This window comes from Molothrus aeneus, chromosome 26, assembly GCF_037042795.1.
Source record: "Molothrus aeneus isolate 106 chromosome 26, BPBGC_Maene_1.0, whole genome shotgun sequence".
NCBI lineage: Eukaryota > Metazoa > Chordata > Aves > Passeriformes > Icteridae > Molothrus > Molothrus aeneus.
The window spans coordinates 3,690,744-3,712,142 of NC_089671.1; the positions used below are offsets into that span (position 1 = coordinate 3,690,744).

Here is a 21,399-nt window from a genome sequence, read left to right on the forward strand (position 1 = left end):
CCCGAGCGGCGGCGGCCGCTGCCCCCCCGCCGGCCCCCTCCCTCCTTCCTGCCGCCCCGCTGATGTCAGCCGAGCCCCGCCGGGGCCGCCGCCGCTGCAGCCGCTCCGCGCCCGCCCGGGAGCACCCCCGGCCGCGGCTGCGCCGGGGAACCCGCGGCCGCCCGCCCGCCTGAGCGCCGCGCTGCCCCCCCGTGCCCTCCCCCGAGCCCAGCGGGAGCCGCGGCGGCCGCAGCCGCGTTGCGGCGGGGAGGTGGGAGCCGCGTTTGGCAGCCGGGGAAGGAGACGTTATAAAAAGCCTTTGTCTTGGGAATCAGCATCGCATCTCTCCTGCCGCCCGACGTGCTGACGGCGGGGGCGAAAGCCACATTTTCGGCTCGTTTGTTCTTTTCGCCGCCCCAGGCATGTCTTGACACAGCCGCGAGAGAGCTCGGCGTTTCCATGCACTTCCGACGGATGTCTTCGGCTGGGGCGAGAGCGGTGGGGGTTTGAGACTTTGTAGCGTATCTCGGTGCGAGCGTCTGTGAGATTCCCATGATCGCAGTGTGAAGGAAGGAAGAACTGGGAGAAAGAAGCGGTTGTGGTGGTTTCTCTTCTTGCTGGGTCAGCCTTCCTGGATGGTTGCATTACTGTCTTGTGGACACATTGTCAAGCGCGCACAGAGAAAAGAGGCTTAATTCTTTCCCCCCGTGTTTGGTTTCCGTCGTGATCTCTGTGCAGAAATCACCACTTTTCTCCCAGTTCGCCGGTCCGCACTGAGCAGCAGGAATATGCTCATGAAGGAGTACCGGATCTGTATGCCTCTGACAGTTGAAGAGGTAAGATCCGCGCTCGTACCGGAGAGGCTGCTCCTTGCCGAGCCTTTTCTCTTGCAAGGCGAATTGAGGTTATATTTGTTTTGCTGAATATGTTTTCTTCGTGTAATGAACTTAGTCGGAGATGACTGGTTAGAGAGGAATGTTTTTATTGGAAAATATAGGAATCCTGCAGGAACGAAGGTAACTTAAGTATATCAAAAGCATTGTGTCATCAAAATATTGATTATAAAGATTTTCCAACCAGACTTTTAAGAAGAATTTCATGCATATTTGCTAGGGAATGTTTTGTGCTGAAATTTCTATCTGATAAAGCGTTTGTCCAAAACCCAGATTCTAATCATATTTCACCTTTACTTAAAATACCCTCACAGCTGAACATGGCCTGAAACTCCAGTACAGGTAGGGAAGAGAGGTGATCATTTATTAGTAAAACTTTTGTCATTTAAAGAAGTCATTGAAAGTCAAGCAGCTCTTTGTCAGTGTTCTGAACTCTGTGTTAGGAACATTATGTTTTTATTTATCTGCAGGCATCCCACCTGCTCACTGTTTTAATTAAGACAGTAATACCGGCACGGAGTACACGTGCTCCGGAGTTACTGGTGCTCATGGAGTGTTTGTGGGTGCAATTAGGTGCCCAAAGGCCTGATGGCGTTTGGAAAGGAGATGGTGCTTTATGGTTTCGTGTTCTGCAAGTACAAAAACACCTCGGTGTTGTCTTATTTGGCCATTTCTGCAGCGGATTTGGCATCGCGAGGGGCAGCGAGCCCTCTCTAAGCGCGCATTTTGCGCCGAGCTGCGCGCAAAGTTCCGCTGGTCCCGCGGGCAGCGGTGGGGCCGCCAGGGGGCGCCCAGCTCCGGCCCCGCTCCGGCCCCGCTCCGACCGTGCCACGGCCCCGCTCCGGCCCCGCTCCGGCCCCGCCACGGCCCCGCTCCGGCCCCGCTCCGACCGTGCCACGGCCCCGCTCCGACCGTGCCACGGCCCCGCTCCGGCCCCGCTCCGGCCCCGCTCCGGCCCCGCTCCGACCGTGCCACGGCCCCGCTCCGGCCCCGCTCCGACCGTGCCACGGCCCCGCCATGGCCCCGCTCCGACCGTGCCACGGCCCCGCCACGGCCCCGCTCCGGCCCTGCCGGAGGGTCCCAGCCGAGGGTCTCGGGCGGAGCGCCCCAATTCGCTCATTAACCCGCTAATTAATGTACACATTTGTTCTTTGGCTCCATCCAGGCGAGTGTTTTGCCGCACAGTTTTATTTTTTCCAGTATATGTGCAGAAGTCCTCGCGGGTGTGAACAGAGTAGTCGTCTCAATGGGTTTTTTGTCCGTATCTTCAGATTTGGCAAATTAACAGTTCTCTAAAAGTCAGAATTGGAACTGCCAAATATTTACTTCAGGCTGCTCAGGAAATTCCTTTTGCTGGGAGCAGGAGCTAAAATCACCATATACATGAAGTTACATAGACATAGGTTTAATTCTAGCATGTTTCCATCCAAGTTATATCATATGCTGTGATATTGGATGGCATTTTTCTTTTAATACATAATTTTCTTTGTTTATTGCATTACTCTAATGTAGACAACATTTTATCCAAGCCAGTTCCTGATGTCTTTAGACTACCACACTTAGTTAATAACAGTTCATTACATCATCAGAAGGGAGCAGATCTAATTTATTTTGAAACATTATTGTTAAACAAGATTTCCAGATGCAGAAAAGTTCAAAAATCTTCCAAAACAGGAATGGTTGATTCATGATGAGGCAGAAGGCAATGGTGGATGTCATTTGTTCTCTAGAATGTTAACAGAATTAGTAAAGATACTCGATTTTGTAGTTTCTCTTATGTTGAATCATCCATTATTGAATCCAAGCACAGTAGCTGAGATGCCTGAATGAGGAACCTAGAACATGTCTAATGTTTAGGATCTATTTAATTATTATAAAATGAACCAGGACAAAACTTTAAAATCAGCAAATACCTTATTTTTCTTACAGTATTTGCACACTCAAGAGGTCCCACACTGTATTTCTCATGGTGGTTCATCTTTGTGACATTTCTTGCAATCTCAGGAAGGTGGTGTTATCTTATTTTTACCCTCAGTTGCACATTAACTACCAACACAGTGAGATTTTTTGCCATCTGCGTAGAACAAGGTGCTGCATTGTGCAGTTGTCAGGAGAGCATCATGGGGCAATGCTCACCCTTCAAAAGGCAGGAGCATTTTGGTTCGAAGAGGCCCAAACTGCCTTCTGCAGGGTGCCAAGTCACTCTGAAGTTCAGTGGGCTCAGAGGGAAAGGCAGATCCCACAGGAGCTGCAATGTCCTGCACACTCGGGATGCTGGGCTCTGGTGTGCAGTGGCACTTGGGGACCTGACCTGCATGGACACCACTGGCAGTTAAGCACCCAAGAATTTTTGAGGTTCTGTCTCAACAGTTGTGGGAAAAATGCAGTTCTTTCTTATGCAACAGCATGGTTTTCCTTTTTATGCTATTTCTCTTACGTAGACTTAATAAACTCTGGTTTTTCTGTTGTTTGGGTGTTCTACCTTTCAGCCTGTGCACTTTATGCATACATCCAAAAGCACTTTCTTGAGCAGATTTCTTTTTTTAGCACTGCCTTGCCAGTTATCCATCCACAGAAGTCTCACAACATGAATGAGAAAGAAGTATGTCCTTAATTTGTGGTGTTGTCACCAACACCAGAGTGGTCTCCATATCATTTCTGTGAAAATAATCTGGCACAGGCAGGAAGATGAAGTGTTAGCTCTGTCAGCCAAGCACCTGTATCCAACCTTCTGTAGTCAGATTTTGTGTGTAATGTGAAAAAATGTGCAGTAAAGTGTTGTGTAATGTCCAGGCAAGTAACTGGAAGTCGTGACCTCGCCTGTAAATACCTGTGCAGGCAGCAGTGGAGGAGTTCGTGCTGCTCTGGCTGACTATCACCTCCTAAATTTATCTCTAGAGAAGAGTTAAAAACTGAGAGATGTCAGTGGAACAGCAGCACTGTCTCCAGGTTTCAAGAGTTCCTGGCACTGTTGTGGATAGGAAATTCCTTCATTAGCTACTGCAGATCCTGTTCCTGAGGCGTTCTTTCCTTGATGCCCTTATTAGATAAGATACCCAAATATTTATAGGAGGTTTGTTTATCTACCTGTCTGCTTGGAAGCCAAATGCTTTCTTGCAAAGAAAACATCTCCTAGGAAATGCTGTTTGCTACAGACTGAACTGTTGTGGTGCACTTTGAGCCAGGATACAGGAGCTGGAGATGAATATTTGTTCCTTGTCCATGAGCACCAGGAAAGATGGGTTATTCCAAGAGTTCTTGCTGAGGTGCAGTGGCACCACACTACAGTTCTTATTCAAAGCTGAGCCTTCCTCAGTAAATTGAATTTTTGACAGCTGTTTAGGTCTGTTACGTGTGCATAGTCACAAGCTGCCTGGTCAGCTTTAAAATATTTTGAGAAAGGATGCACCGTGTTGACTGCTAAGCAAAATAATATCTGCTGTAAGAACTTTGCAAATAAGGTCAGGATGGGACTGTTGGTTGACAAAACCAATATGATTGCCAATGAGAAGTCACTCTACCTCATTTATGGTACTTTTGGCAAATTGAACCCATTTGTTAACATTGAGACCTTTTAAATTAGAAAAAGCCCTTTCCTTGCATTAGTACATAAAGAGAGTAAAATCTCTTCCAGCAATTCCACAGGATATGTTATCAGTCTTCATTCCAGCTGCAATTAATAAATAAGCCTGCTGCTTGGTTATTTTTCCCCTTGCATTTTCATGTGTTAGTTCATTCTTACAAATAGCTTGTTACATCATATGAGAGAATATTATAATAGGCTGCATTGTGGGTTTTAAATATCATCAGTAAAAAAAACACATTCCCAAGGAAGTGAAAAGAACACCAAGCAATTGAAAAGAGCAGAGATGCTAAAAAATTCTCAGGCTTGGAGCTCATTGCAATCAGAATTCCACAATTTTTCAGGGGAAGGATTACGTGGGTTTGTGCTTTAGAGATATCCATATCTGAAAATGTAACCCAAATGTTATAGGTTAGTGTGTTACTGAACTCTTCTGCAAGAGGCAAAGTACAGTGAAATTCTTGATTTGTGAGGAAAGTGATTATTCTTTAGGGAAATAGATGGAAAGACATTTTTGCTGGATCCTGTTGAAAATTGAGTTGTTACTGCTATAAAATGCTATGAGTGATGTGAAGCTGGGTTGTGTAAATTTGAAAGCTGAACATCAAATAAACTGCTAACTAAAGGAGTCATAGGGTTTTTTCCTTGGAAACAGGGATGACCATTAATATTTCTGTTAGTTTTGAACTGTATGTGCATGGCCAGTACCTAAAGTCCTGACAGGTTTTTCTTTCCTTTGTTCTTTATTTCAACCAAGATTATCTCTGCTGAGGCTGGTGGAATCACTCCCACTCTGTGTTTTAAATAAAAGTCAAGTTGAATCTGTGGGGAGCACTGCCTGCATGAGGTGTGGAGGAACAGCTGTATTGTCATGAATACAAACAAGCAGAGACCTGCAAAATGTCTGTATATGCAGATCATGGTTTTTCAACAAAAAGTCCTTTCAGCATTAACAAATTCTGGTTTTAGAGGTGTTATCCTTGCTGCTTTATAAAAATATCCATTGTTTAGTTTTTGCTTCAAACATTATGAATTCTCCCAGTGTGAATTATTTACATAAAATTATTTCAACAACATCTGTGTAAACAGCATTTGTATCCTCTGAATCTTGTGTACACTTCTTCTTTAGAAGATTTCATAGTCTCCCATTTTGTGCACAAAGGGTACATGTTATAACATGTTTTGTTCAGACAGATTTAAAGCTCATTGAAAGCATATGAGGAAGGGTTGTTATGCCCTGAGAGTCAGCAGGTGTTACAATATTTGGACATAGCTATAGTAGTACAGCAAAGCCTTTAGTTGGGTAGAAAGTGTAAAATATTTTTTTAAGTACAGTGATCTGCTGCAGAGCAAACTATATCTACTCATCCTGCAAACAGATGGATTAAATAATGGTCAACTTTGTCCATTTTCTTCATTTCCCAACTATAGCCACAGAACATATTTTCAGGAATATATAAATGTATGGAACACTTGTAAAAGCAATATGTTGGTCATAAGCAAGAGGACTATAAACAAACTTAAGCTGAAGTCATCTTATCAAATTTCATTTATTTTAATTACTTGTAAATGAAATTATACTTGGACCGTGCCATGTCCATGACCTCTGTAGAAAATGTTTATCTGGCATTTTTGAGCTGAGGTTGCCCAGCAAAAACAGAGGCTTATTGTGCTATTTTAATTTAAGCTATCAACAGCTCTAATGCATCTCACACCAATTCCTTTACAATATACTGAATTGTTGTGAAACATAGGGGACCTTTTGCTGTAGTAAATCATTCTGCCAGGAGATGCCTTCTGAGAACATCAGCAGCCTCACCTGCCTTTTGCAGTTAATACAGTGGAGGCCCTGACACGTCTGTCTGAGGATGATTCAGAGTTAATTATTGAGCTAGAAAACCTCTTTACACCATTCTGAGCATATTTTTACCCTTTAAGAGAATTCCTTGTGTATGTCTCTTATCAGCAGAGGGGTTGGATGTGGTTTTGGTGGGTCATGTCTACTCTCCTCACAAGGCCTGTGCTGCACACAGTGTGACCTTAAATTCACCTTAAATCTTATGGCCTGGGAAGAATCACTGGAACAGATAAAGGAGAGAAAGCACCAGAAGTTAACTCTTGGCACCAAGGAAGAATTATTATTCCATTTTCTTTTGGACCATGGTCTAGTTGCAAGAAGGAGCAGATGAAAGTGAGGGCTGGTTTTTAGCATGGGGAAAATAAACACCTTGCTTTGGTTTGGCCCTCTTACATTAGTTGTGGTCAGCTGTAAAAGTACAGCAATGCAGAGCAGATGTCAAACCTTCACTGATCTCCACTGCAAATAGAAATCCAAAAATATGCAGTTTTCCCCCTTACTCCTGTTTGCACATTTCAGTATAACTCTGCGAAAGAAACAAGACAAACTTTGTTCTGCAGACTTCAGTGTAAATCATTAAAAAATTATTTCTGTGGAAAAGATTAGATATTACCCAAGGAACACCAGACTTTGACATCCATCTCTCTAGCTCTCTTGTTCTGTCTTTCCTTGTCAACACTTGTTTTCTCCAAGGTGTATATAAATATAAATAAATAAATAAATAAATAAATATCTATATATATATAGTGAAAAATACCACACATTTGATTTGAGGGCTTTGTTAGCAAAGTACAGGGCCAGTTTTGCATTTCCCATAAAAGAAAGTGCAGCCTGTTGGTCTTTTAGGACATTTTGTAGCTAAAGCACTCTACAGAACCTTGATGCTATCAAGAACTCCATGAGCTGTGTTTGTTTTTGAAGCATAATGTAGGTTTGGAAACAAAAGAACAGGGAGAGGAAAACACAGAATGTCAATACTGCCTTTTAAAACTTAGAGTTTTCTGGGTTTTTTTATTTTGGGGTGGACTTTGTCTTGCTGAGAACATGAAGTTCTTGTGTTGATGTTAATGTTGAATGATCAGCCCTTTTGAAATTCTGACAACTTCTGTTTATGTACCTAATAATGAATGTAGATGTCAATATTGGTGTCTTGAAGTTTGATAGCTCTGATATATGAAATACCTTTTCCAATTGTCCAGTCTGTTTGATTTCTTCATTCTTCATACTTTTAATATAGAAATAATACAACTATATATCTATAATAACAACAACTAATATATATATAATATAAGATATAATATAATTTTATATATAATATCTAGTATATACTATATAACAAATATAACTATATGGAAATAATATAACTATACAAATTTTCATGTTCTTGACTGCATATATTATAAAAAATTCAGGTGATTAATAGTTCTGAAAGTCTGTAAAGCCCTTTAGATTAGAGGAAGACAAAGATTTTTGTACTAATTAAGAAAGATTGCAAATTATATTTCCCTTCATGAGTATTCATGTGAGTCTGATAGGCATTTGCATGTTAAAATCTGTCAGAGTTCATGTTCTTGGGTACAAAAGGCTGCCCAGTCAGATAATGGAAAATCCATAGTTTATAACAATGATTCATTCACTAAATTCTTCTGTGTGACTGTGAGCTGACAAATGTGTTCCCCAGGCTGCTCTTATAGAAGCAAGTCAGTTGTGGATGCTAAAATCCACTCAGGCTTTGCATTTTGGCTGTCCAACCTAACACACAACCAACCATGATATACTCTGAGGATGGGTAACACACATGCAAACCCTTGAATATTCTCAGTCATTGAGGGTCAGGAATAATCCTTTGTATCCTTTTTAATGCAAAACTTACTTGGAATTTAATTTTTTTTCACTGAGTTATAATTTTCCTTATATTTATCTTTATCTTCATTGGTTCATAGATCATCTATCACAATCAGCAATAGATTTAGTGAGACTTTCTACCAAAATAAAGCAAATAATGACATTTCATGCAAATTTGCTGTGAGAGCCCTCCAGTGCAGCCTGAAGAACTCTCTGTAGGGATGTTGTGCATGTATTTAAGTGTAATTGCCAGTGTCTGCAGGCATCTAAAAAGCAAGGAGAAAGGTGCTCCCCAGATTATTGACTGTGTTCAAAAAGGAGTGAAGAAAAGGTAATTTAGATTTCAAGTTGGATTAACAGATGGATTTACACTCTGTAGGTGGAAGAAACCAGACTTGAACTTCTCCTGTGTTTATATATAATGCTTTTAGTCTAGGCTTAGTCTTGTTTATTTCCTTCTAAGTTCATCATTTCTTTCCAATTTTGGTTATAAGTGATCAGCCAATTTTGAATCCTTGGATATGTATCAAAAAGCTATTTTTAATTTTCTAAAGTACAATGCAGGGTGCTAAATTGTAGGAATGACATCTTAATGGCTCTTATTGGGGAAAAAAATATGCATCTTCCATCTTTTTCTTGTTTGTGGTTAGGAAATGCTGAAGCAGTCTTGGGTTCTATTGGTTTTGTACTTTTGCAGTTCCAAAGCTGGGTTTGCTGTGCACCCTCCGAGCTCCAGCACATCCATAACTTGCACACACACTTAATTTAAAGCACCAGGAGTCATGTGAGTCACAGGACATGAATGTTTGTGGATTTAGTAAAAGACTTCTTCATATGCTCTCCAGAAAAATCATGGTCTTAATTTAGGAGTTTTTACGTGTCTGTTCTAAGATTAGTCTTGCCCAAGTGATTTAGGAACACTTAGACTCTGTGGGAATTGTTTTCTGTGAGCATGCTGAGAATGCCCTATTTTCCATTTCATCACATTTAATGTCATCTTAGGTTTAATGTGTTGAGCAATTAATGACTGTGTTCAGGTTTTTTTCTGTAAAAATATTATTACAATGCATGACAAAATAATTGTGGGATAATGACACTCCAGTGTGACACACACTGTTGCTCAAGTGCTTGATTAACAATCAACCACTGATGACAAATACAACTAATTTTTGAGTATATTTTCAGGTTTTTACTCTCATTTTATATAAAAGTTATTAAAATAACCTTTTGTGCTAGTGGCACCATCTTGCTTGAAAGCTTCCCAAAATACAGAAGTCTGCCATGAATTAAAAAAATTGTCTTTATCAGGAAGGTAAAGACAATGATAATTCTATTGAAGTTCTTACCCAGGCCAAGCTTGGCTCTCTCCTGGTCATACATAGATGTTTTTAAATAGTCTCACTTGAATACTGGTCTGAGTATGTATAATCTTATCTTCTGAAAGATGCTTGACAAATTTATCAGCTACTTCTCTGATTTTGTCAGGTTTTCTTCAAAAGTGCAAATTAGCTGAACTCTAGGTAATATTTTCATTTAAATAAATTAATTGTACAATGACTTGCAATAAGCAAAATGAAGCACATTAAATACACACATGATTACAGTCTTAAATAAGACTTGTGTGTATTTAATGTGCTATTAGAGTAGCTGTAGACTACCTGCTTCTTTTATCCCATAGACTTGATATAAAATTGATTTAAATCTTCCTTCAGTGGGACAGTTTTTATTTTGCTTCACTCTGTGTGAACAGAAAAACACTCAGTGGAAATTAGACCATAGTAATACCAATGAGTGCTGTCACTGATGTCAGAGAGACCAAGATTTCACCAAATATGTGTGATAAAACACAGCATATTTTTAGAAAAGAAATGTTGAGAATTTAAATTCCATTTTAATTGCATGGTGTAAATCTGAAATAATTCCATCGACCTCAAGAGATCCATTACAGATTTTTATCAGTCTGATCAAAAATGGTCTTTTACCAATGGCTGTAAGCTAAAAGAAAATATAAATTTCTCAAATCTGTTGTTCTGAACAAGAAAGAGACCAAGCTGATGTCTCTAAATCTTTATTACTCTTGCCTAACCTAAATAACATTACCACCTGCTTAGATTAAGGCCCCAGATTTGTGTCAAAACTAAAATGTCTGTGAGCCAACATGAAGTGAAATTCTTGTTGTCCTCACAGCACAGACATCTCAGTCCCTCTTTGCTCTCAGCGTTCAGTCCTGGTTTTCCAGAGCCTTTGATTTCCTCTGCTTTCCCCCCTTTGAGCCCTCCATCCCTGGGAGGTGAGGAAGCCTCTCCAGCCCCAGCAGGCCTGGGGCCAGCTGGCAAAAAGGGGCTGCTCCTGCTTGGCCTGGGCTTTGCAGGGCACGAGGAGCTGCCCAGCAGACTGGAACAATTGGTAATTCAGCTCCCCCCTGAGCACTCAGCTCGGGGTGAACCCCTGGGTTCCTGCAGTTGCCATGGCCCTTTCTCCCAGAAAGAAGCTGAAGAGAGCACCAAGTTCCAAAATTTCTCCAATGTCTCAGAGGGTTACTGAGTTTATTTGCGTTTCTACACTATTTGCTATTCAGTTAAGCCCTTTTTTCTTTTTTTGTTTCTTTTAATTTTTTTCTTTTTTTCTCCTCAGGGGTGATTCAGTATAGAAACATGTTTGTCTATATTAAGGGGATTCTGTTATGCATTTGGGATATGTTGGGATTTTTTCCCCTATTAACTTCAGTGGAAACAGAATAAAGCCTAAATAGGGATTTTGTTGTTTTTGTTGTTAATTTGTTCTCCACAGTTCTGCTATAGCTTATTTTCCTCCACTATCTCTGCTTTTTTTCATGTCTGAACTTGAACTTGCTTGGAGTCAAGTGATGCCAAACTTCTAAATCTGTTCTGAGGGAGTTTGAGATGAGGCAAACAGCATTTGAGTGGAAATGTTATGTCATAGTAACAAATGCCTATGGATTAGTTAGTTTATTTCCAGAACCTCATGGGCTATACATTGCTATTTATAATTTAAGTTTCTCAAGCAGCCACGACTGTGTTTATGTTGCCATGGTGTTCCTTGCCATACTTGAGGGTGGATAGTAAATGCTATAATTGAAAATTGATACTCCCACTGAATTAAGGGTAACAGGTGGTTATGTTTTTATTTAATCATGCTGCAAGCATATTACAAGTTAAATGTAGATACCTCTACTCCTGCCTCTCTGCCAAGACATTTTCAGACATGCCAGTTTGTCTTCAGTGGCCAGGACTGGAGTAAACAACATGAGTGATGTGTCTTGTGACAGGCCAAGGAATGTCAGTGCCATCAATGAGCATCCTCCACTTCAGAAGCAAATGTTCTTCTGCAGGAGGGAAGGAGCTGCTCTGGTGCATGGGGTCAAGTCTGTGTCACCCCACCCTGGGGACTGAGCTCTGGGTAAAACTCTGCTTCCTGACCAGCCTCTGAGGAGCAGCAATCGCTGTTTGCTTGTGATCTCCACCATTGGCCCTTTACCTCATCTCAACTCTTCATTTCCTTCTGTTTTCCACCAAAGTTTTCCACATTTTCCATGTGGGCAAGACACATCCTACTATCACAACTATTCCCAGCATCCCCCTCTCATGACCATATGAATAGCTTTTGATTAAATTTTGTCAACTCCAATAGAATCAGCTAAATGGTATATCTACAATACGTAACACATTAATCTCATAATACATAAATACAATGTATTTATGTATTTATTTGTGTATTTATAATACATAATACATAAATACATTGTATTTATGTATTTATAATACATAAATACATGTACAAATACATGTTTTCACATGTGAATAGGCACATATTTTTCCATTCTTCAAAGTAAAAACACAGATACTCTCCTAAATTACTCCTAACATATGGGTGGTGGGGGGAAAGGTGTTGTAGATTTTTCTCCCTAAAATATTTTAAGATGTGAAAATTAAATAATTCAAAATAATTTCACGCTCTGTATTTACTGCAAAAAGCAATATGCCCAGGAGTATAAAGTAACCAGGTGCAAATACTTCAGTCAGGATAGTGCGGTTATTACCAAAGGCATTTATAAAATATGTGTTAATAGCCCCATATCAAGGATGCCTAATTGGTGCAATTGTGTGAGCAGTGAAGTGCAGAGTGGAGCTGCTGCCTCAGTTCTGCACAGCAGTCACCTGTTGAGGATTTTTGTGCCGTTTTTTGAAGCAGCTGTCAGACTTTGGTCTTTATTAAGTTTGGCTAATTGGATCCTCCAACTTTTCCTATCGCTATAGGATATAAAATGAATTTTCAGGAGCAGGAGATGTGTGCATACCCCGAGTTTTCTCTTTAACTGAGTTCATTGTTGTTTCTTGTTTCTCAATTTTCCTTCCACATTTTATCATTTTGTAAAGCAAAGCCAAACAAAATAGCTTTCATGGATGGTATGTTTTGTCATATTTTGGTTTTTAAGCTGGTTTACATTGGCTGGAAATGTCCATGTTTTTTAATTCAGTGTCACTTGCTTTGTACACAAGACCAAGAGTCAGAGACTCTCTTAAAGCTTTGCAAGGAGGTCCTGAAGGCCTTTTACAAGCTCACAGCAATTGCATTCCTTTCCATGGGTTGTTATACTTAACATCTTTGTTTGCAGGCCTTTTCCACAATTTTGGAAGTTAGACTTGCAAATTAAGTGAGCTACTTCAGGCTTATGTTATAGGTAGCACTTGATTGAGTTTATTGTTACAGACATTCCCTAGGGCCACTCACAAACTTCCATGTAACAGTAAGTGTGCACTAAAGCATTAGGCTTTGAAGTATTCATGCATATTTAATGGTAAGGGAAGGAGAGAACTCAGCATTGTAGCCAATTCAAACTTTTGACAAGAACAGTGAGTCAAGGAAAAAAAATGGAGTTTGCAAGATGGTTTTGATCAAAGGAAATAAAAAAAGCATTGCTGACGGTGATTAATGTAGATTAGGAGATCATGTGTTTTAAGGAGCATGTCTTGGATTCACAGATCTAATGGAAATTCAGTCTCCAGCTTGGGTTTTTCTTGGCCTTTCTGAGTTTTCCCAGTTCAGCTGTGCATTCACCTCTTTTTGGAGATGTAGGACCTCTCCTTCCTTCTGGTGCTGGTGCTAAGTTTGAAAGTCCCAGAGTCCTTGTGTAACCCTCTGCCTTGGAGCTGCCTAAATCTCCTCTAAATAGATTTTGACCTGAGAAATAACTCCCTCTTCTAACCAGTGTTACCTGTGTGGGCACAAGAACAAGGCTGGAGTCAAGCTGCTGCTTCAGCAAAGTCTTCATCAGCCACAAACCAGAATTTAGTCTTGAAGTTTCTGAAAGCTTTACCACTGTGTTTTACCAGGCTTCATTTTGTTGAGTTTATATCAGGTTATTCCACACTTTTCTTAAGCAGTTACCTATGAATATTCATTCTTAACAGTCACGATTCTCCGTGTGAAATTGTAGCATGAATTTTTATCTTGGTGTTGATGGGTGGTTCCTGATACTCCCTGCTCCTGTGCTGTGTTCATTCCTCTGGTACCTTGCTTTTTAAATACAGGTTACACTGCAGTGAAAATGCTCTTGGTTTAAAACATTTTTTACCTATTTTGTCAGTTAAAAGAAAAGAAGTGAAAAGTAAGGGGAAAAGGAAGGACACAGAATGCATTTTTCAGAGAAAGGAATTTAAATAATAAGGTTTAAAGCAATAGAATTCACTTGCTCCATCAGGTGACATTTTAAAGTATTTTCCATATTTTGGAAACTGGAAATACAAGGAAACCATGTAGGAAAAGGAATAGACTTGCTGATTAAATATTTTATCATGCAATCACTGACATAAAAATAACGACAGAGCTGTTGAGGAACATTTTTGCCTGTCTTATCTTGCAAACCCTTCTTTTACTGTTGGACTTTTGACTCTTCCAGTCAAGAGTTTCAAAGCAAAAGGTCTTTTAGCTTTATCAACATTTCATCACCCCACTGATTTATGTGTGCAAATTGTTTACATATGTCAGATTTAAACAAAAACTGTTTTGGAGGCACAGCAAACAGCAAACTTTGCAAGTTGACATATAAAGTCACCTCATATAAAGTTCACCTCAGTAAGTCAGCTGAAAATTTGGTTCCTTGTGTCCTTTCTGTAGCAAATTGGTGCATTGCATCTGCTTATGATATTCTAGAAAACAGGGAAAGAAAAATTACATCATCAAAGTCTAAAAGGTGTAGAGCATCCATAGACTTTTTTTCCTATTTCTCATGCTTGCATATTGATGCCAGTTTAAAACAGTTTCTTTTCTGAGGCTTTAAAGATTGATTATTTCTTCATATGTTGCATTTATACTGATGGAATAACAAGTTACTGTTGTTTTTTTTTTCTGTTAAATCTTCAGCAATTTTTATAAACTCAAAAAATATGCAAACTCTTCTGTGAAAGGTTTCTTGACAGAAGCCAGCATTTCAGTGTATCTGTCTAATGAAGCTGCTCAGGGAATGGCTGTCATGAAAATGCAAAGCCCTGTGGGTGGCATAAAGCCATTCTGACATCCTGAGTATGGGATCCTTTTCAGGCAGACTCTGTACAACTCCACAAATTAATCATTACCTTAAGATAGGATAGCACTGGGATGTGCACTGCATTTTCATCAGAAGGAGAAATAGCTCACCCAGGATGGCAGGCTCATGTCCTGCGTTCCCTGTATTCCTGCACTGCCAATAGGAGAGGTCTGGTTTCCTCTCAGCTGACCTTGTGAGATGTTTCTCTGTAATTTCACACTGCTCAGCCCTGGGGCTCTGCTGTACCTCTCTGTTTCAGAAGCAGGAGCAGTACCAGAGCTGGGTGACACAGGCTAACCAGCAGGAAACTGGGAGCTCTTTGGTTCCTCTGTGTGTAGAAGACCACGGTGAATCCTAAGTTTTCATCCCTGAACTCTTCCATCTGCAGTGCTGAGGTGACCCTGTGGTGAATTTGGGCTAAAGAATTTTAAGCTGGTGTCCCAGGTGTTCATTCCCTCTAAGGTCAAGGAGATAAAGTTACTGAGCTTTTAATCTAATCAAGAGTTGCTCTCTGAGCCTTGCAGGCTGCAAGTGATCGCTGTAACTGTATCCTCTATGTTCTCTCCTTTTTTCTCTTTGTACTCTCTGTAATACACCTCCCACTCCCTCTTTTAAATCTTTTTTGTAGGAGGTTAATTTTGAAAATGTAGCTTTCCATCCTTGTTGAGTTCAAGTTATCTTAAGTTGCTACAACCATTGTTAATGACAAGAGGAACACTCAGACCCACCACAAATTCCTCTGGGACTTAACTGGTGCTCTCTCTCCAGGGTTAAAAATTCTTTGTCTATTTGTTTCACTTTGTATTGCACCTTGTAAACAATGATTTGTCTATGCAAGGACCTTCCTTATGGGAAATTTGTTTCTTTTAGAGCATGGGGGAATGTGCTCTCAGGCACATGGTGTGACTCTTGGGGATGTCCTGTGCAGGGCTGAGTTAGACTTGATGATCCTGGTGGGTCCCTTCCAACCCAGCATATTCTGGGATTCTGTGGCCTTGGCAAAATGGGCTTTTGATATTAAATTGCCCATTATCTGCTGGGTCTGCTCTGGCTGTGTACCTGCTGACCTCTTTAAACACAGATTAACACATGACTTCTCCTCACTAAAGCTGTCTTAAATTTCACTCTGTGTTTATGCATTCAAGCTGTGCTAGCCACACACTTTTTCTTCTTTTTCTTGAGTAATAGCAGCCACTCTCATATGCTCTTTCTCAATTTTCTGTTCAATACATCTAATAGATGATAGCAAATGAAAAACATATGAAAAGCAAATTAATACAACTCCTGTCTTACTTGGTGAAATAATAGATAATATAATATAATATAATATAATATAATATAATATAATATAATATAATATAATATAATATAATATAATATAATATAATATAATATAATATAATATAGAATTATAATATAATTCTATATAGAATCATAATTTAATGCCAACACAACATACTGAATTAATTGTAAATGCAAAGATTCAATCTTTAGAATACAACTCAGATTTTTTTTACCTTGGCTATCTGCTTTACTACATGTAAGCACTAAACTTCAATAGAGGATTTTTGATTACTGGTTTTTTAATTGTTATTCCTATAAACCATCAACTATTTGGGGACCGTTTCTTAAAGAGAATCACAGAGGTAGCAGTAATGCTAATAGTTAGGATTTCAGGCAGTTTATTAATATGTTTTGCAAGTAATATCAGTGCACCAGTATTTGCATATTATATTAGAAGTTGTTTTGCCAAGTGCTGGTTGGCAGGATGTCATGTTCCCTGGTTTCCGTTTGGAGCTGCGAACTCTCTGATTGTTTCATCTTTGAAAGGAGCTAATGTTTGCTTTATTTTAGATCCTAGCTCTTGCAGGATGCACAGCATCTAAACTAACAGGGTCCTGTGCTCCAGGAGAGATTCCCCACTTGGTCACTGCCAGGAGCAAACACAGTTCTGATGCTGCTCCATCACCACAGCCCTGCTTCATGCCCAGCACACACAGAACTGTCCATCTTGAAAACAGAGATCCATTTCTATGTCCCTGTTTAACTTTGATTTGTAGTTACATTTTCACTCTAACCGCCTCCCTGACTGTAAATCAGTACATGAAAAGCACACCACGTACACCATCTGCAGTCAAACATTTGATATGTTTGTAATTAATTGACAGCATTCCTATACGTGCTGGTCAGCAAGATTAATGCCCTTCTCAGGTCCATTTCTACACAGTGAAGCCAGTGGGAGTTTCTCTTCTTTTGCACTAAGAATGCAAAAATATGAACGTAAGAGAGAATTCATTGAATGAGGAGCTGTGTGTGATGTGCAAGACAATTCTATCCTGAGCTGTACTCTGTAGAACTCTGCTGGCTTTGGGTAAAGTGCTTTGTCTTACTCTCCCACAAAGTGCCATAAGTCATTTTTGCATATGACATTCACATTTATGTGTTCTTTAAACTGTGCTACCAGAGGACCAAATTATGTTAGAAAATTTAAATTGTTTCCTAATGACTCCTAATAAAATTGTAAACCTGATTATTTGCTAAATGATATATAATATGGACAAAAAGGCACAAGATGAAGCAAGGTTTTTCTGGTCAGTAGATATCCAGGAGGAATGAGCCTGGCTCAGTAAGGCAGAACATTTTTCTGTTCTGGCACTTCTTGCTTTGCTGCCTCATCTTCTTCAGCAAGAGAGTTAATAATCAAAAATCCTCATGTGGCTCCTTGTTCTGGAACTACAAAATTGCATTGTCCTCTGTTGATATCTAAAATCCTGTCCTCCTCAGGAGAATACCTGTTTTCCTGATCAGAAAATTGAAACATTCCATGACTACAAGTGCAGGAATCCTGGCAGCTGCAGTTGTGCTCCACATTTTATGAGGAATGACATCAGCAGACATTGGGACCTTTTTGTTTTGCTGCTCGTGCTCTCCTGTAGTGGCTGCAGTCCTGGAATTGATGGCCCGTGGAAGCTTTTGCTGCCAGGAATGGGGGAAATATGCAAATATAATAATCTTCTGAATCATCTTGTAGAAGGCATTGCTGTAGTCTGAGGCAGAGTTTTAAACCATCAAAACATGCAAATCACGTTTGTGTGAGTGACACAGTGAGGGTGTCCCTGTGCTTAAGTAGGGCATTACTCAAAATAGTACAATTCCAGCTTTCCATGGGAAAGTACTTTCTGTTCAGGGAGATGTTTTCTTTCTCTACCTAGTCATCAAAAACACCATCAATCCCCTTTCCAGTGAGGCAAGCTTCTGTGGAATGTGACATTCCTTACTTCACTTACTTGATAAGAGCTGTAGACCTAGATTTGTACAGAATGCAACATATACTTTTTAAAAAAAATTATTTCTTTATGCTTGAAAAAGGGCTTGTTCAGAAGAACTTGGCATCAAAAATTTGATTTTCTGGCTAGATGCAAGAGAGGTCAATTCACTCTTTCTGTAGTTTTCATGCACCTTAATGCAGAGAAGGAAATAGGAGTGAGCTTGTTGGAGTCATGATGTAGACTATATGGTTGGAAATAATTCAAAGGTAACCTCCTGTTGCTGCTCTTTGTGTCTGCTGAAGAAAAGAACACTATTACAGCAGACAACAGTCAGATGATATTTCAGAATTTATATATTACAGAAGTAGAATATACTGTGCACATTATAATCATGCTACCAGTTTAGTGAATGTTTTTGCTGGAATTAACAACATGAATTAAAATCTATACAGGCTATAAGCATATTATTCACCCAGCTGCCTTCCTGGACCTTCAGGCTTGATCTTCTTTCCTTTGCATGCATGGAATTTGTGCAGGCATCAAGAGTTTCATGCCAATAAATGAGGTGGCTGTCAAACAAGATCCAGTGAACAGAGGTGATGGCACTTTTTCCCCCTCAGTATCCCATGGTGTAATTGCACACAAATATATCATGGATCTAAAGACAAGCTTTAAATCCTCATAGAACACAGGGATATGTGTGTCATTTCTCTGTTCCTTTGCATCACTTCAGTTTGTGTCCTGTAAAATAAAATGTTTGAGCCTTGCCACTTATTTTTCCAGTTTCTATGAGCTTAACCATTTAGAATGATCCACCAATTCAGTTTGAAGCACAAAATGGGGTGTATTCATGCAAGTATTAGTCCTGGTGTATGTGTCCTGATGAACATCAAATTAATAGTTTGGGTCACAGAGGTTAAAAGGAATTTCAAGTGCTGCTTTAATGAGGACAGACAGGAACATCTTTTGATACCTTGTACTGAATTGAAGCAGTTGCTATCTGATATACTTGATAGTGGTGCCCGCTCCGCTTCCATAATTATGGGCCTGTCAGCATTTCCATTACTAACCCCTATATTACAGCTGAAAATATCACTCCAGGATGAAGTTTTGTACAAAGCCTTTCAGCTGTGAACGAAGAAGCTTTCAAAATTAATTTTGCTGCTTCTCCAATTTAAAAAATGAAGTTTTGCTGTTGCTTGCTCTACCCTGTATTAATGTCTTGTTTTAAGAAAAAAACCCCCACAGGGTCAAAATACTGATGTTTGTTTCCTGTAGCATGAATATAACACATTGAAAAGATAAGAACTGAAAGCTGAATGCTTTTATTTAACCACAAAAAAAAGCACAAGCAGGAAAAAGCACATCTGCAAGCTGCCACTCTGAGCTCAGAGCCACCTCACTTCATTGTCACCTGTCTGCAAAGATTTCAGTAGCGTCTATCCCTTTGCAGAGATTCCAAAACAGCAGGGAAATTAAAATTTCAGTATCAACCTAGACTGATTAAAAAATTGTTATTTAAGAGTTCAAGGGCACTTAGAATTAGGAGGTGCCAATATGAATGTTGCCCATAAAATTTTGGTTTGCCTGCTTTTTGAATATATTTTTCATAAAACTGGCTGCTGAAAAGGCTGGGTGTGGCTGGTGTGAACACCATGTTTTCACCATGTAATTTTTTGGTCTTTTTTTCCCCTAACTTACATCTCTGCAACTGTAACCAGTGTCTACTGTGGCTTTGAGTGATGCTTATCACTGAAGTGTCTGAATATTTACTAAATGTAAATCAATTTATTTTCATTACACTTTGTAAAAGTTCTATAATTTTGCTGATGACAAAAGTCTGTATTGAGACAATAGTTGATAATATTCACCTTTTTTTTAGTATTTAAAGTATTTCTACTCTTTTTATTTAAAGTATTTATACTCTTTTTTGAGTATTTAACTCTTGGAGCTTGATTTTGCAGGGTGGAATTGGAATAAGAGTTCTCATAGCCTTTAGCAGCTAGCAATCTGGGAAATATTTATTATTTCTCTGAACCAGATCTCTTGTGTCAAGTGGGGTACCCAGATGATGAGAAACAAGAGAATAGCAATTGCTTGTGAAAAATTTGGGATGAAGTGGTTTGTTTTGTGTTACCTCCATTGCTCAAATGTCATCATTCCTCATCCTTCTGCATCACAGCTGGGCCCTGGGGCTGGCGATGCCCAGAGGACACACGCTTATGTGGAGGCCTCACTTCATGTGACCTTGAGCTGCCACTGTTTGCCCTTCCCAGAATGTTTTTCAGCACTTCAGCAAATGGAGCAGAAGCCCTACGTAAAATCATCCACATTAGTATGCAACTGCCTCAGATAGGGAGAAAAAGTGGTACATGATTATTTAATTGTGCCAGTGTTTAGGTACCCAAGTGCATTTAGCTCCAATCAGACACCCATCCCTTCCCTAGCTCCTGACTGCCTGGCTTTACAAGCTGAGCAAGATTTCCTTAAGCATAGTTTTTGTTTGTAATTATCTTGGGGGATTTTGCAAACCTCTGAGAAAAAAGAGCTTGACTATCATAGAATCACAGAATGGTTTGGGTTGGAAAGGACCTTTAAAGGTCATCTGGTCCCCACTCCTTGCCATGGGCAGGGCCATCATGTGATGTGTGATCATCCTGCCTCATGTGAGCTGCTGGCTCTTATCACCAGTGCTGGAACCTTGGGATGCACTGCACAGGCTGCTGCACTTGAGATAGTGGAAGTAATGGATAAAATGAGCATTTCAAATGTACACAGTGCCATATGAGAGAAGAGAATAAGCAATGGAAATAAGTCTGTGATAAAGAACACGAGAAACATATATCCTAAATATAGTAGGATCCGTGAGAGTGTGCAGTAAGAACAGAGTATTTTGATAATTCTTCTGGAAAGCCCTAAAAAGCTTCTTTGAGAATATGGAGCTGTATTTGCAAAGACTTAAATTTAAAGGTTTCTATTTAGCCAAGGGATTTTCATGCATAAGTATTTATGCAAAGACTACATGTCTGTTGAATTTCAAATCCCTTTCCTAGTTCCCTGTAGGCATAAGAGCCTTCCAAAGTAAAAAAAAAAAACTGACATTTATTTCCAATACAATGAATCATTCTTATTTAATAATTGCTATTATTTTTACCATCAACTGAAACATTCCGGAGCCATTTTCATTGTGGCTCTTTAAGCCTGAAGTAGACACAGTAAAACATCATGCAATTAAAATTCAGTGGAGTTTTTAGCAGAAGAGAAGAATCTCTTGTACTAGCAGTTGTTAGCCAGTTAATGACTGGTCATCTGTTACTTTCTCTGCTCATACTTTAGATACAAATCTCTTCAATGTAAGTGGTTCATTTTCATTTACATGAACCACTTACTGCTACTGATAACATGAATTTTAAACACAATTCTGT

The 21,399-nt window shown here is 39.7% G+C and overlaps 1 protein-coding gene across 1 annotated transcript in view; it reads left to right on the top strand.

The window, feature by feature from the left end:
* The first annotated feature begins 216 nt into the window (after positions 1–216).
* PITPNC1 (phosphatidylinositol transfer protein cytoplasmic 1) overlaps positions 217–21,399 on the top strand; it is a 74,998-nt gene continuing 53,815 nt past the window's right edge. Inside the window, exon 1 of the mRNA XM_066565881.1 lies at positions 217–815. Coding sequence (XP_066421978.1) covers positions 768–815 — 48 coding nt within the window. The 5' untranslated portion in view covers positions 217–767. The remainder of the gene's footprint in view (positions 816–21,399) is intronic.